The 17,279-nt window shown below is 38.9% G+C and overlaps 1 protein-coding gene and 1 long non-coding RNA gene across 2 annotated transcripts in view; both read right to left on the bottom strand.

Annotated features, from left to right (window-relative positions):
• The window catches only part of LOC311142441, a 1,015,744-nt gene that overhangs the window by 586,515 nt on the left and 411,950 nt on the right, over positions 1-17,279 (bottom strand). The gene's annotated exons all lie outside the window — the stretch shown is intronic.
• LOC311099467 (NLR family CARD domain-containing protein 3-like) lies at positions 5,177-14,009 on the bottom strand. The gene is made up of 4 exons (XM_084140153.1): positions 13,846-14,009; positions 13,488-13,716; positions 6,025-7,774; positions 5,177-5,762 (listed from the first exon to the last, which is right to left on the bottom strand). The coding sequence occupies exons 2-4, from the start codon at positions 13,696-13,698 to the stop codon at positions 5,573-5,575; spliced, it is 2,151 nt and encodes a 716-aa protein (XP_083996279.1). The 5' UTR covers positions 13,699-13,716; positions 13,846-14,009; the 3' UTR covers positions 5,177-5,572.

Here is a 17,279-nt window from a genome sequence, read left to right on the forward strand (position 1 = left end):
TGTGTGTCTAGTGTGTGTATATCTAGTGTGTGTGTGTGTGTGTCTATTGTGTGTAGCCAGTTTGTGCTTGTGTGTGTGCGTGTGTGTGTCCTGTGTGTGTGTTTGTGTCCAGGGTAAGTTTCTCTGTGTGTGTGTCTAGTGTGTGTGTCCAGTGTGTGTGTGTGTGTTCAGTGTGTGTGTGTGTGTGTGTCCAGTGAGTGTGTGTATGTGTGTGTATGTGTCTAGTGTGTATGTGTCCAGTGTGTGAGTGTGTGTGTGTGTGTGTGTCCAGTGTGTGTGTGTGTGTGTGTGTCCAGTGTGTGTGCGGGTCCAGTGTGTGTCTGTGTGTGTGTCCAGTGTGTGTGTCTGTGTGTGTGTGTGTCCAGCGTGTGTGTCCAGTGTGTGTGTGTGCAGTTTGAGTGTGTGTGTGTGTGTCCAGTATGTGTGTGTGTGTGTGTGTGTGTTTGTGTGTCCAGTGTGTGTGTTTGTGTGTGTGTGTGTGTGTCCAGTGTGTGTCTGTGTGTGTGTCCAGTGTACTTGTCTGTGTGTGTGTGTGTGTGTGTGTGTGTGTGTGTGTGTGTGTGTGTGTGTGTGTGTGTGTCCAGTGTGTGTGTGTGTGTGTGTCCAGCGTGTGTTTGTGTGAGTGTGTCCAGTCTGTGTGTTTGTGTATGTGTGTGTCCAGTGTGTGTGTGTGTGTGTGTGTGTGTGTCCAGTTAATGTGTGTGTGTGTCCAGTGTACGTGTCTGTGTGTGTGTTGTGTGTGTGTGTGCGTCTTGTATTTGTGTTTATGTGTGTGTCTAGTGTGTGCGTCCAGTGTGTGTGTGTGTGTGTGTGTGTGTGTGTGTCTAGCGTGTGAGTGTGTCCAGTGTGTGTGTGTGTGTGTGTGTGTGTGTTTGTGTGTGTGTGTGTGTGGGTCCAGTTTGTGTCCAGCGTGTGTGTGTGTGTCCAATGTGTGTGTGTGTGTGTGTGTCTAGCGTGTGAGTGTGTCCAGTGTGTGTGTGTGTGTGTGTGTTTGTGTGTTTTTGTGTGGGTCCAGTGTGTGTGTGTGTCCAGTGTGTGTGCGTGTGTCCACACCAGACACACACACACTGGACACACACTGGACCCACACAAACACACACACACACACACACACACACACACACACACACTGGACACACCGGACACACAGTCTTTATATAACTTAGTCCAAGTGGTGGTCAGAATGTTTGTCTTAACTAGCCTGATAACTCCAACATGTCTGATATGAACATTGACATAAACCCTCTACATACTTGAGTTTCTCCAGTCTGCAGTGTGGATCATCCAGTCCAGCAGAGAGCAGTCTGACTCCTGAGTCTCCTGGGTGATTGTAGCTCAGGTCCAGCTCTCTCAGGTGTGAGGGGTTTGACTTCAGAGCTGAGACCAGAGAAGCACAGCCTTCCTCTGTGACTAGACAGCCTGACAGCCTGCAAAGAGTCAAATCATATTAAAACCACACTGATTTTCTTTGGTGGTGAAAATAGTGGCAGTGTGTTTTTTCAAAATTTTCAGATATATCAGCATCCTGAAACCTGCCATATCTATTCATAAATGAATGTATCATTATTAGAAATTATCATAATATTGCTTGTAGAGAGAAACATGTATACAATAACAAAATATTTTATAGTACGAATATTTGAGTACTGACCATATCAGTTTAAAAAGCAGTATCAGTCAAAAGACAGACAGTGAGGTATCAGATTTAGATTGTATTGAGTATACAGTCCACACCATATCTATTTTGACAGTGAAGGTAACATTTTAAATGTGGCTCTATACTCCAGCATTTTGGATTTGAGATCAAATGTTTCATATGAGGTGACAGTATATAATGTCACCTTTTATTTGAGGGTATTTTAATACAAATCTGTTTCACCGTTTAGAAATGAAAGCACTTTATGTATCTAGTCCCCCTATTTGCAGAAGTCATACGTATTTTGACAATATCACTTACAGTGTATTAAAGTAGTCAAAAGTTGAGTATTTGGTTGTAAACTCGTTGGTTGCATTTGCAGTTTGTTTTGGTTGTGTTTTGGGTTATGTTTTGTCCAATAGTAACTGAATGGTGGATGATGACTGGAGTAATTTTCTGTCTAAGTGAGTAGATAACATGTTTCTAAACACTACTGAATTAATCCTGATGATGACATGATTAAGAAAAATCATGAATGAATCATGAATAATAATGAGTGAGAAAGTTACAGAGGCTACAACAAAACATGCTAACCTCTCACCATTACCAATAACAGAGGGGGTATGATCCTTGTTCCTCTGTAACTTTCTCATTCATCATCATTCATGATTCATCATGATTATTCATAATCATGGTAGCATCCACATGAATGTAGAAGTGTTCCGAAACATTTTCTATTCTTACTGACAATACAAGTGAAGTAAGTCCAAACTGACAGGACATTATTCACCATTCATTTTCTATTGGGAAAAACATCATCCAAAACACAACCAAGACAAACTGCAAATGCATTAAACCAGTTTGTAGAATCACAAGCTTGATGTAATCACTGCAGGTAAGGAATATGGGACCAAATACTAAACGTATGACTACTTTAATACAATATAAGTGAATATGTCCAAGTTATTAAGACTTTTACAAATGGGAGAACTAGATACATAAAGAGATTTCATTTCTAAACAGTAACACAGATATGTATGAAAATACTCTCAAATAAAATGTGACATTCTGTACTGTCACCTAATATGAAACATTATATCTCAAATCCAAATTGCTGGAGCATAGCACCAAATGTAAAACTGTAAGCTTCACTGTCCAAACACATATGGTGTGGACTATGTGTGCCTGGTAAACACATGTGGATCTGGTGAACAGTTATCACTTGTTGACCAACTACAGGAATACTGACCTCAGAGTCTCCAGTTTACAGTGGGGATTCCCCAGTCCAGCAGAGAGTAGCTTCACTCCTGAATCCTTCAGGTCATTGTTACTCAGAGCCAGCTCTCTCAGGTGTGAGGGGTTTGACTTCAGAGCTGAGACCAGAGAAGCACAGCCTTCCTCTGTGACTAGACAGCCTGACAACCTGCAAGAGTAAAAATCATATTAAAATCACACTGCTATTCTTCAGTGTTGAAAATATATTTTTTCAACATTTTCAGATACATCAGAGTCCTGAAACCTGCCATATCTATTCATGTATGTGAATATACAGTACCAGTCAAAAGTTTGAACAAACTCATTCAAGTCTTTGTTTTGTTTTTTTAAAACTATTTTTTACATTGTAGAATAATAGTGAAGACATCAAAACGATGAAATAACACATTTGGAATCATGTAGTAACCAAAAAAGTGTTAAACAAATCAAAATAGATTTTATATTTTAGATTCTTCAAATAGCCACCCTTTGCACAATCTTGGCATTCTCTCAACCAGATTCATGACGTAGTCACCTGGAATGCATTTCAAGTAACAGGTGTGCCTTCTTAAAAGTTAATTTTTGGAATTCATTTCTTTCTTAATGCGTTTGAGCCAATCAGTTGTGTTGTGACAAGGTAGGGGGGCTATTCAGAAGATAGCCCTATTTGGTAAAAGACCAAGTCCATATTATGTCAAGAACAGCTCAAATAAGCAAAGAGAAACGACAGTCCATCATTACTTTAAGACATGACTGTCAGTCAATACGGAACATTTCAAGAACTGTTAAAGTTTCTTCAAGTGCAGTTGCAAAAACCATCAAGCGCTATGATGAAACTGGCTCTCATGAGGACCGCCACAGGAATGGAAGACCCAAAGTTACCTCTGCTGCAGAGGATAAGTTCATTAGAGTTACCAGCCTCAGAAATTGCAGCCCAAATAAATGCTTCACAAAATTCAAGTCACAGACACATCTCAACATCAACTGTTCAGAAGAGACTGTGTGAATCAGGCCTTCATGGTTGAATTGCTGCAAAGAAATCACTACTGAAGGACACCAATAATAAGAAGAGACGTGCTTGGGCCAAGAATCACGAGCAATGGACATTACACCGGTGGACATTTGTCCTTTGGTCTGGAGTCCAAATTGGAGAGTTTTGGTTCCAACTGCCGTGTCTTTGTGAGAAGCGGTGTGGGTGAACAGATGATCTCTGCATGTGTAGTTCCCACCGTAAAGCATGAAGGAGGAGGTGTTATGGTGTGGGGTGTGCTTTGCTGGTGACACTGTCTGTGATTTATTTAGAATTCAAGGCACACTTAACCAGCATGGCTACCACAGCATTCTGCAGCGATACGCCATCCAATCTGGTTTGGGCTTAGTGAGACTATCATTTGTTTTTCAACAGGACAATGACCCAACACACTTCCAGGCTGTGTAATGGCTATTTGACCAAGAAGGAGAGTGATTGAGTGCTGCATCAGATGACCTGGCATCCACAATCCCCCGACCTCAACCCAATTGAGATGGTTTGGGATGAGTCGGACGGCAGAATGAAGGAAAAGCAGCCAACAAGTGCTCAGCATATGTGGGAACTCCTTCAAGACTGTTGGAAAAGCATTCCAGGTGAAACTGGTTGAGAGAATGCCAAGAGTGTGCAAAGCTGTCATCAAGGCAAAGGGTGGCTATTTGAAGAATTTCAAATATAAAATATATTTTCATTTGTTTAACACCTTTTTGGTTACTAAATGATTCCATATGTGTTATTTCATAGTTTTGATGTCTTCACTATTATTCTACAATGTACAAAATAGTACAAAATAAAGAAAACCCCTTGAATGACTAGGTGTGTCCAAACCTTTGACTGGTACTGTATATAAATGAATTAATGTATCTTTATTAACAGCAGATAAACACTACTAAATTAATCATTGTGTGTGTGTCCAGTGTATGTATGTGTGTGTCCATTGTGTGTGTGTGTGTGTGTGTGTCCTGTGTGTGTGTGTGTGTGTGTGTGTCCAGTGTGTGTGTGTGTCCTGTGTGTTTGTGTCCTGTGTGTGTGTGTCCAGTGTGTGTCCAGTGTGTGTGTGTTCATTGAGTGATACAGCAATACTGACCTCAGAGTCTCCAGTTTACAGTGGGGATTCCCCAGTCCAGCAGAGAGCAGCTTCACTCCTGAATCCTTCAGGTCATTGTTACTCAGATCCAGCTCTCTCAGGTGTGAGGGGTTTGACTTCAGAGCTGAGACCAGAGAAGCACAGCCTTCCTCTGTGACTAGACAGCCTGACAGCCTGTAAAGAGTCAAATCATATTAAAACCACACTGCTATTCTTTGGTGTTGAGTAATTTTCTTTCTGTGAGTAGATAACATGTTTCTAAACACTACTAAAGTAATCCTGATGATGCCATGATTAAGAAAGATCATGAATGAATCATGAATAATAATGAGTGAGAAAGTTACAGAGGCTACAACAAAACATGCTAACCTCTCACCATTACTCTCAAATAAAAGGTGATATTATGTAATATCACCTAATATGAAACATTTTATCTCAAATCCAAAATGCTGGAGAACAGCACCAAATGTAACACTGTAAGCTTCACTGTCCAAACACATATGGTGTGGACTATGTGTGCCTGGTAAACACATGTGGATCTGGTGAACAGTTATCACTTGTTGACCAACTACAGGAATACTGACCTCAGAGTCTCCAGTTTACAGTGGGGATTCCCCAGTCCAGCAGAGAGCAGCTTCACTCCTGAATCCTTCAGGACATTGTTACTCAGATCCAGCTCTCTCATGTGTGAGGGGTTTGACCTCAGAGCTGAGACCAGAGAAGCACAGCCTTTCTCTGTGACTCCACAGCCTGACAGCCTGACAAAGAGATCATCAATGATTTCACAAACAAACTGTTATTTTAACACCAGTAGTGTAGGACAATGGCAGATGCATTTGGTTTATTCTCTTAAACAATATACAGATTCATCTTCCATCTCCTAGAATTGTATGGTCATATTGTAATACTAATGTGAACATCAATGCATTGATTCATTATGTTATTCAATAATACATATTTTCTCTAAACTTAATATTTATTCCTGATGAGTAGTATTTAAATGTAATTTTATGTACTCACAGAGTAGCTCTGGAGGCTTTGACCACTGGCAGCAGCCTCAGAAGACCTTCCTCTGATCTGGTGTATTTCCTCAGGTCAAACACATCCAGCTCCTTTTCTGAAGTCAGCAACACAAAGACCAGAGGTGACCACTGTGCAGGTGACCGTTTGGCCATTGAGAGACTTTGTGAGCTCAGGTAGCTTTGGATCTCCTCCACTAGAGAATGGTCATTCAGTTCATTCAGACAGTGGAACAGATTGATGCACCTCTCTGGAGAGCGATTCTCCCTGATCTTCTCCTTGATGTACTTGACTGTTTCTTCATGGCTCGGTGAGCTGCTTCTTGTCTTTGTCAGTAGACCTCGTAAGTGCTTCTGATTGGACTCCAGTGAGAGGCCCAGAAGGAAGCGGAGGAAAAGGTCCAGGTTTCCTGTCTCACTTTGTAAGGCTTTATCCACAGCACTCTTGTAGACAGTAACTTCAGTAACTTGCAGTTCGGCCATTAGATTCTCATTGTTGTTGATGAATGAGAGGAACACATATACAGCAGCCAGAAACTCCTGAATGCTCAGATGCACGAAGCAGTACACCTTGTCCTGGTACAGCACACATTCCTCTTTAAAGAGCAGTGTGCACAATCCTGAGTACACAGAGGCTTCATTGACATCAATGCCAGCCTCTTTCAGGTCTTCTTCATAGAAAATTTGATTGCCATTCACAAGCTGTTGAAAAGCCAGTTTTCCCAGTGACAGAATGCTCTCTTTATTCCAGTGTGGACCTGTCTCTTCTTTCCCAAGATACTTTTCATTCTTCTGTTTGGTATGAAACTCCACAAGGTGTGAGTACATCTCAGTCAGAGTCTTGGGCATCTCTTCTGTCTTGTTTGTACTCAACATGTGTTCAAGGACTGTTGCAGAAATCCAACAGATGACTGGAATGTGGCACATGATGTGGAGGCTCCTTGATGTCTTTATTTGTGAGATGATTCTGCTGGCCAGGTCCTCATCACTGAATCTTTTCCTGAAGTACTCCTCCTTCTGTGGGTCATTGAACCCTCGTACCTCTGTCACCTGGTCAACACCCCCTGAGGGGATCTTATTGGCTGCTGCAGGTCGGGTAGTTATCCAGAGGAGAGCAGAGGGAAGCAGATTCCCCTTGATGAGATTTGTCAGCAGAACATCCACTGAGGTTGACTCTTCGACGTCACAACAGATCTTGTTCTTCTGGAAGTCTAGGGGCAGTCGGCACTCATCCAGACCATCAAAGATGAACAGAACTTTGTACTTGTCGTAGTTGGAGATTCTTGATTCTTTGGTTTCCATTGAGAAGTGATTGAGAAGTTCAATGAAAGTGTGTTTTTCCCCTTTCATCAAATTCAGCTCCCGAAAAGGGAATGAAAATACAAATTGGACATCCTGATTTGCTTTTCCTTCAGCCCAGTCCAGAATGAACTTCTGCACAGAGACTGTTTTTCCAATGCCAGCGACTCCCTTTGTCAGCACAGTTCTGATAAGTTTGTTTTGTCCAGTTAAGGGTTTGAAGATGTTGTTACATTTGATTAAAGTCTCTGGTCTTGCTTGTTTCCTGGTTGTTGTCTCAATCTCATATTCAGTCTTGACCTCTCCTTTTCCACCCTCTGTGATGTAGAGCTCTGTGTAGATCTTACTGAGAAGTGTTGGGTTTCCTTGTTTAGCGATCCCCTCAAATACACATTGAAACTTCTTCTTTAGATTAGATTTGAGTTCGCGTTGGCAAATCACAGCAAGCTCATCTGAATGAAGAAATAACACAGAGGATATTAATATTACGTCTGTTTTAATTTCTACAGAATTGTAGGACTGTGTTATAAACCGCCTGTATACATGTGTAAATGTTTAATGCATTCCACACTGGATTGACTGATTATATTATTATTATTATTTGGTATTACTGATGGTATCATTAATGTTGTCTAAATCTCTCTCTGTCTCCTTCTGTCTCTGTCTCTCCTCTTCTCTCTGTCTAAATTAATCATCACAACACATCCCTGCTGCTACTTGATGAGGTCACTAGTTCCTTACTTTCTCCCCCTTCCACTTTCCTCTTCCATTTTTGCGGTAAGGCTGCAATTATTTGGTTGTAATTTTGGGTAGAGCAGACATTTCCATATGTTTTTGTTAGCTGCTTGTGCGACATAACTCCACCAGTCCTACAGATGATATCATTTACGAAGATTATACCTTTTTTAAACATTCTGTCAAAAAAAAAGGTTTTTTGTCAATTGGTATATTTGAGTTTAACCACAATATTTGTTGCATTATTTGTTCTGTAGTTTCTGGAGGACTAAATTGATATTGTAACCAACTTTCAATATCTTTTTAGAAATTTAGAAATAGTGATGTTTGGGAGATGATTTACTTTTCAAATAACTGAAAGTGAGAGGTTGTAATCTGAATAAAGGGAAAAAGGCCATTCTTGAACATTGGGTGAGACGATCTTACTAATTTGCTAGAGAACCAGTTCGCATTTAAGTATAACTTTTGTATGACTGAAGCTTTTAGTAATAGGTCTAATGCTTTAATATTTAAACATTTCTGTCCTCCGAATTCATATTCATTATATAAATAGGCCCGTTTAATTTTGTCTGGCTTGCCGTTCCAAATAAAATGGAATATTTTTATATTCTCATATAATTAAAAAAAACTGTTCGCTAGGCGTAGGCAAGACCATAAGCAAATAGGTAAACTGGGATAATACTAAAGAGTTAATCAGGGTGATTTTTCCACAAATTGACAGGTATTTACCTTTCCATGGTAACAAGATTTTATCTATTTTTGCTAACTTTCTATTAAAATGTATTGGAGTGAGATCATTTATTTCATTTGGGATATGTATTCCGAGTATATCCACATCACCATCAGACCATTTTATTGGTAAACTACATGGTAATGTAAAAATTGTATTTTTTTGTGATCCAATACGTAATATAGTACATTTGTCATAATTTGGTTGTAATCCAGAGAGGTTAGAAAATTTATCTAGAACCTCTATGAGGCTGTGGAGGGATTCTAGTTGTGGATTTAAAAGAAAACATGAATCATCAGCGTACAATGACACCTTTGTTTTTAAGCTCTGGATTTCTAATCCCTTGATATTATTGTTGGATCTGATTTTAATAGCTAACATCTCGATGGCCAAATTAAATAGATATGCCGATAGTGGACAACCTTGTTTCACTCCTCTTGACAGTTTAAAACTTTCGGAGAAATAGCCATTATTTACTATTTTACACCTAGGGTTACTATACATGATTTTGACCCATTTTATAAGAGATTCTCCAAAATTGAAATGCTCCAGGCATTTATATATAATCCCCAGTCGTACTTTATCAAATGCTTTTTCGAAGTCTGCTATGAATAGCAGGCCAGGTTTCCCAGATTTTCCATAGTGTTCTATTGTTTCCAGTACTTGCCTTACATTATCTCCAATGTATCTTCCATGTAAAAAACCTGTCTGATTAGAATGAATAATGTCCGACAATACCTTTTTAATTATATGCGCTATACATTTTGCTAGAATTTTTTCATCACAACACAGAAGTGTAAGGGGCCTCCAATTTTTTAAATGGACTGGATCTTTATATTTTCCACTTGTATCCTGTTTCAGTAATAATGAAATCAGACCTTCTTCTTGAGTGTCTGATAATCTACCATTTACATAGGAGTGGTTAAAACATGCTAATAACGGTCCTCTTAGTATATCAAAAAAGGTTTGGTATACCTCGACTGGTATGCCATCCAACCCTGGAGTTTTCACGGACTTAAAGTCTTTAATTGCATCCAGAAGTTCCTCCTCTGTAATTTCACCTTCACATGAGTCTTTCTGTATGGCTGTTAATTTTACATTATCAATAGAAAAAAAATCTCTACAATTAGCTTCAGTTAGAGGAGATGGAGGCGACTGAAACGAAAACGTATGCTTAAAGTACTTTGTTTCCTCCTTCAAAATACAATTTGGTGAATCATGGGTGACAATTTGGTGAATCATGGAGGATTTTTTTTCCTCAATTTGTCTGTCATAGTTGACGTGTACCTATGATGAAAATTACAGGCCTCTCTCATCTTTTTAAGTGGGAGAACTTGCACAATTGGTGGCTGACTAAATACTTTTTTTTCCCCACTGTATCTACTAGTTCTAATGTATCCATCTATTCACGATTTCCTTAAGAGCATGTGGATGATTGTTTGTGGTGTGATTTCCTTTACGGTCCATTGAGCTATTTAAAACAGTATAATAATCCCCCACCATAATAATATTGTCTTGAATTGCTTGCAGGGTTGATAATTTATTATATATATTCTCAAAGATGTGTGGATCATCATTATTTGGTCCGTAAAGCTTAATGAGCCATATATGTTTATGGTCCAATAACATATTTAAAATAATCCATCTACCTTGCATATCTATTTGGACAATTTGTACATTCGGATCGAAATTACTATTAATTAATATCATCACCCCTTTTGAGTTTCTTTGCCCATGGGAGAAGTATATTCCCTTTTCCACGCAACTTCATCTAGAATTGTTGAATGAGTTTCCTGTAAACAATAGATATTATATTCCTTCTCTTGGAGCCATGTAAATATTGTTATTCTTTTGTTATTATCAGCTAAGCCATTACAATTATAACTGGCTACAGTGAGGGAAAAAAGTATTTGATCCCCTGCTGATTTTGTACGTTTGCCCACTGACAAAGACATGATCAGTCTATAATTTTAATGTTAGGTTTATTTGAACAGTGAGAGGCAGAATAACAACAATAAAATCCAGAAAAATGCATGTAAAAATGTTATAAATTGATTTGCATTTTAATGAGGGAAATAAGTATTTGACCCCTCTGCAAAACATGACTTAGTACTTGGTGGCAAAACCCTTGTTGGCAATCACAGAGGTCAGACGTTTCTTGTAGTTGGCCACCAGGTTTGCACACATCTCAGGAGGGATTTTGTCCCACTCCTCTTTGCAGATCTTCTCCAAGTCATTAAGGTTTCGAGCCTGATGTTTGGCAACTCGAACCTTCAGCTCCCTCCACAGATTTTCTATGGGATTAAGGTCTGGAGACTGGCTAGGTCACTCCAGGACCTTAATGTGCTTCTTCTTGAGCCACTCCTTTGTTGCCTTGGCCGTGTGTTTTGGGTCATTGTCATGCTGGAATACCCATCCACAACCCATTTTCAATGCCCTGGCTGAGGGAAGGTGGTTCTCACCCAAGATATGATGGTACATGGCCCCGTCCATCGTCCCTTTGATGCGGTGAAGTTGTCCTGTCCCCTTAGCAGAAAAACACCCCCAAAGCATAATGTTTCCACCTCCATGTTTGACGGTGGGGATGGTGTTCTTGGGGTCATAGGCGGCATTCCTCCTCCTCCAAACACGGCGAGTTGAGTTGATGCCAAAGAGCTCGATTTTGGTCTCATCTGACCACAACACTTTCACCATGTTCTCCTCTGAATCATTCAGATGTTCATTGGCAAACTTCAGACTGGCCTGTATATGTGCTTTCTTAAGCAGGGGGAACTTGCCGGCGCTGAAGGATTTCAGTCTTTCACGGCGTAGTGTGTTACCAATTATTTTCTTGGTGACTATGGTCCCAGCTTCCTTGAGATCATTGACAAGATCCTCCTGTGTAGTTCTGGGATGATTCCTCACCGTTCTCATGATCATTGCAACTCCACGAGGTGAGATCTTGCATGGAGCCCCAGGCCAAGGGAGATTGACAGTTATTTTGTGTTTCTTCCATTTGCGAATAATCGCACCAACTGTTGTCACCTTCTCACCAAGCTGCTTGGCGATGGTCTTGTAGCCCATTCCAGCCTTGTGTAGGTCTACAATCTTGTCCCTGACATCCTTGGAGAGCTCTTTGGTCTTGGCCATGGTGGGGAGTTTGGAATCTGATTGATTGATTGCTTCTGTGGACAGGTTTCTTTTTATACAGGTAACAAGCTAAGATTAGTAGCACTCCCTTTAAGAGTGTGCTCCAAATCTCAGCTCGTTACCTGTATAAAAGACACCTGGGAGCCAGAAATCTTTCTGATTGAGAGGGGGTCAAATACTAATTTCCCTCATTAAAATGCAAATCAATTTATAACATTTTTGACATGCATTTTTCTGGATTTCTGTTGTTGTTATTATGTCTCTCACTGTTCAAATAAACCTACCATTAAAATTATAGACTGATCATTTCTTTGTCAGTGGGCAAACATACAACATCAGCAGGGGATCAAAAACTTTTTTCCCTCACTGTATACTTATTTCACCATACACCATAATGAGATACACGTTTCAAGTCCATTTATCATTATATACAGTGGGGAAAAAAAAGTATTTAGTCAGCTACCAATTGTGCAAGTTCTCCCACTTAAAAAGATGAGAGAGGCTTGTATTTTTCAAATACTTATTTTCCACCATAATTTGCAAATAAATTCATAAAAAATCCTACAATGTGATTTTCTGGATTTTTTTTCCTCATTTTGTCTGTCATAGTTGACGTGTACCTATGATGAAAATTACAGGCCTCTCTCATCTTTTTAAGTGGGAGAACTTGCACAATTGGTGGCTGACTAAATACTTTTTTTCCCCACTGTATGTTTGTAAATTTACCATTAAAAATACTGTAATGATTGAGTGTCCATCCATTGCTGTACCATGATATTTGCATTGCTACTAAGTAACCCTCCAATTGTTCTCCACTAATTCCCCCACTAAAGCACCTCCCCATCCCAAGTTGAGCCGTCAACCCAGTGATCGGCATCCCACCCCCGTCCCTCCGGATCCCTAGGGCCTCGAGAGGCCAGGAGCCATCCATCAAAAACAGCACACAGTGCCACCCACAAAACAGAAGCAGGTTAACCGCCAAAAGCATTTCCAATGCTGTCACCTCAATATATATATATATATATATATATATATATATATATATATACAAATATTTAAATTAATACATTAAAAAAATATATATCTATTCAAATATCTTGCATATCTTATTTTCCATCATTATCAATTAATATGCGTAATAATGTTGGCAGTTCATGCGTAGGATTTTAACATATAACCCCGATTGCCATTGTATTACATTTCATTTTTAACAAGCAATTATTATTTTAGCAAACAGTTATTGTGGTTCATCCTATATTCTCCCTGACATCCCCTTGCAACAGATGTGGAATATACACACACTCAACCCCTTTCCTCCACAATTAACCATAAAATCAGATGCTCAACGGTTGTTACATCTCAGAGCCCAACTCAAGAAAGAACCTGATTTACGAATGCATATACAGTTACAGCTGATTGAGAAAGCATGCAAGATTGAGCAGAAATTGACAACAATGTGAGATTTGATTACTCTATTTAATCTATGTTAAGTCCTAAGTGATGGAGATCCAGCTACAGCTTTTAAATGTTTGTTATAAAACAGCTTTCAACATGAGGCAGACAACTCTTACTTTTCTCCAGTGTGTCAGCAAGCTCCTTCTGGTTCATTTTCCTCAGGACGTGCAGTGTGATCTTCAGAGCCCCCTCTCTGGCACTGCTCTCCTGCTTCTCATCTTCAGCATCCACCACTTCCTTATCCTGCTTCTGACTCTCAAAGCCTTCTGGGAGTTCTGGACTAAGAATCCTCTTGAACATCTTCAGCTCGTTCTTAACAAATGTCATAATATTCTCTTCAAGCAACTGAAATAAATCAAGTAAATAAGTTAAGCAAGAGACTAAATGCTTTCTCAGTAACACATTAATGAATGATTGACAGATCAACATTACTTGAGATAAACAAAAACAAATGTACATAACAGGACCACATACACTGAATATGGAGGCCAGGTCTGTTTGATGACTCTGGGAAGACTGACCAGTGAGAATCTCTGACTCTGATCTCTCCTGTTGGTTTCTGTGGACAAAACATGAGATTACATCTCCTCATCCAGGGAGTGCACTCACACACACACACACACACACACACACACACACACACACACACACACACACACACACACACACACACACACACACACACACACACACACACACACACACACACACACACACACACACACACACACACACACACACACACACACACACACACACACACACACACACACACACACACACACACACACACACACACACACACACACAGGGAGGGAATGTTGTGTTAGTTTAATATTGTTTCAGGACTATGAAAATGGAAAAAAAAGGATTAGCCTATGGATTATGAAAACAACAAAAATAAATGGGAAAATGGGAGAGGAGAAATGACTAGAGACAGTGTTGTTTAACTCACTGACCATGACCCATGAGTTATTCTTACCTTTGTTCACTAGAAGAGTCTCCCTCTCTAAACTGTATAGGTTGATGCATAGACCAGTCACTCTTCATGGACACACAGCTGGGTACAGGGGAGGCTGGTCTCTCCTGCTTGATTGGGCTTCAACACAACAGAGACAAACATTACGTCTCTCATCTACTCTAATTATGTTTTTTGCTAAATACTACATATCTGCCTCACTCTCAGAGAAATAAGTAGTACTGCTATGTTTTACACAGTAATAATATATCTGCCTCACTCTCTGAGAAATAAGTAGTACTGCTAGGTTTTACACAGTAATAATATCTGCCTCACTCTCAGAGAAATAAGTAGTACTGCTAGGTTTTACACAGTAATAATACATCTGCCTCACTCTCAGAGAAATAAGTAGTACTGATAGGTTTTACACAGTAATAATATATATCTGCCTCACTATCAGAGAAATAAGTAGTACTGCTAGATTTTACACAGTAATAATATATCTGCCTCACTCTCAGAGAAATAAGTAGTACTGCTAGGTTTTACACATTAATAATAAATATCTGTCTCACTCTCAGAGAAATAAGTAGTACTGCTAGATTTTACACAGTAATAATATATCTGCCTCACTCTCAGAGAAATAAGTAGTACTGCTAGATTTTACACAGTAATAATATATCTGCCTCACTCTCAGAGAAATAAGTAGTACTGCTAGATTTTACACAGTAATAATATATCTGCCTCACTCTCAGAGAAATAAGTAGTACTGCTAGGTTTTACACAGTCAAATGTGGCCGACCGGCTCGATTTAGTCTTATGTAACAAGATTTGAAATGGTGTTTTTTACATTGGATAAAAGTAGAGACTCAGCTAGAAAAAGGTATATCATACACTACAGTTGAGGAACAATGGGAAAGTTATTCTGCTTTTAAAGATGATAAACTTGTAACCTCAATTTTGAGAAAATGTCCTTTGAATGTTTTGGTTCACCTACTGGAGAGCTCTTCTTTATCTACAGTGGTGTTACTTTGGCAGATAATGTCACCCATCTAAATAAATAGTTATATATATATATATAGTTAACTAAATGTATGGTGTTTTTGGTTTATGTCAGTTTCATTGTTTGTTATACTATAAATGGTTATTTTATGGTCGTAAGTGGTAAAATGAACTAGAAAATGTCATATTTTGTAATTCTGAGTAATTGCTACCTTAGTAAGGATACACTTTATTCAGTACTACTGCAGTTGCTAAATAATTCCAATAGATGGCAGCATAAGACCATTAATTACATTTTAGAATGTACACCACCACTCCCCCTCACAGGAAAACTCCTGCACACGCTTTTTACTGTCCCTTTCCACACTGCTAACGCAAGAGGAACGACTGAAAAAGCATTTAACAGATTACTGTGAAATAATATAATGATGATTCATGTTTATTATTACCTGTTTTTATGCTCATGTTTTGAAATTATACTTCATTACTATAACGATTATCAATAAGCCTGAACATTAATTTATTCACCTCTGGTCGAGAAAAACTTATTTTCCTAGTACATTCATTGTCAGATTCATCAACCACCCGAGCCACTGCCTGTTCACCCCGCTATCATCCAATAGCGAGGTCAGTACAGGTGCATCAAAGCTGGGACTGAGAGACTGAAAAACAGCTTCTATCTCAAGGCCATCAGACTGTTAAATAGCCATCACTAGCACATTAGAGGCTGCTGCTGCCTACTGAAATCACTGTACACTTTAATAATGTGTACATATCTTGCACTACTCATCTCATATGTATATACTGTATTCTATAATATACTACTGTATCTTAGTCCATGCTGCTCTGTCATTGCTTGTCCATATATGTATATATTCTTAAATTCCATTCCTTACTAATTTTGTGTGTATATGTTGTGAAATTATTAGATATTACTTGTTAGATATTACTACACTGTCGGAGCTAGAAGCACAAGCATTTCGCTACACCCGCTATAACATCTGCTAAACACGTGTATGTGACAAATAACATTTGATTTGATGTAATTTATTGGCGGGCTGGAAGATGCACTCTTGTCTTTTCTATTCCGAGGTTATTTACTCCCAATATCAGATATTAAGATGATTTTCTATAATGCATGTAAACTAGGGTTGAGGTTAGTGAATCTGACTAGTGATTATTTACCCGGGGTTCAACACCTGCTATAGTCACTATTTTGTTGCTCTTCCAAAAGCATCACAGGCCTAATACGAGATATATAGCTAACTAAAGTAATGAGTGACCATCTTAGAAAATCATGGGACATATAGTATTTGGTGGCATAATATTTTATGTCAATCATATTGCTGCTTGTAGCCTATAACTGATGCTTCGTTGTCTTATGCTGCGATCTATTGGAAATATTTAGCAATTACAAGTTATTAATTCACGTACAGACATTGGTGAGGCAGCTGAGAAATAAAGTGTATTAGATCAGTCTCAAACCTGCCCCACGCCAATTGCTGGACTTTCACACAGAGGTTACTAGGTCACCCAATTCAAACCACATTTGAAAAATAAAACAAATGTGTCTTATTTATCAAGCGTTCTGTCTTACAATTATACATATAATAAAACAACAACAAAATAATCAAAACCCTATTTAATACTATAATTGTATTTACTAAGATAATATTATTACTAAAATAGTTTCTAAAAGTGTTCTAGGCTACCCTACCCTAGAATTAGGGGTTAGGGTTACGGCTAAAATAGGTTATAAGTAGGGTAAGAGTTTCTGTATATCACTTTGTGACATCTGCTGGTGTAAAAAGGGCTTTATAAATACATTTGATTGATTGTTAGGTTTAGGGTTTATATGGCAAAAAACAGTATGGGTTTATGGCACTCTTGCGCCTCCCTGTGGCCGTATGTGGGTACTACATAACTCATTCATTACATTTACGTCATTTAG

The sequence above is a fragment of the Coregonus lavaretus genome, assembly GCF_964263955.1.
Source record: "Coregonus lavaretus genome assembly, chromosome: 2".
Classification (NCBI taxonomy): Eukaryota; Metazoa; Chordata; class Actinopteri; order Salmoniformes; family Salmonidae; genus Coregonus; species Coregonus lavaretus.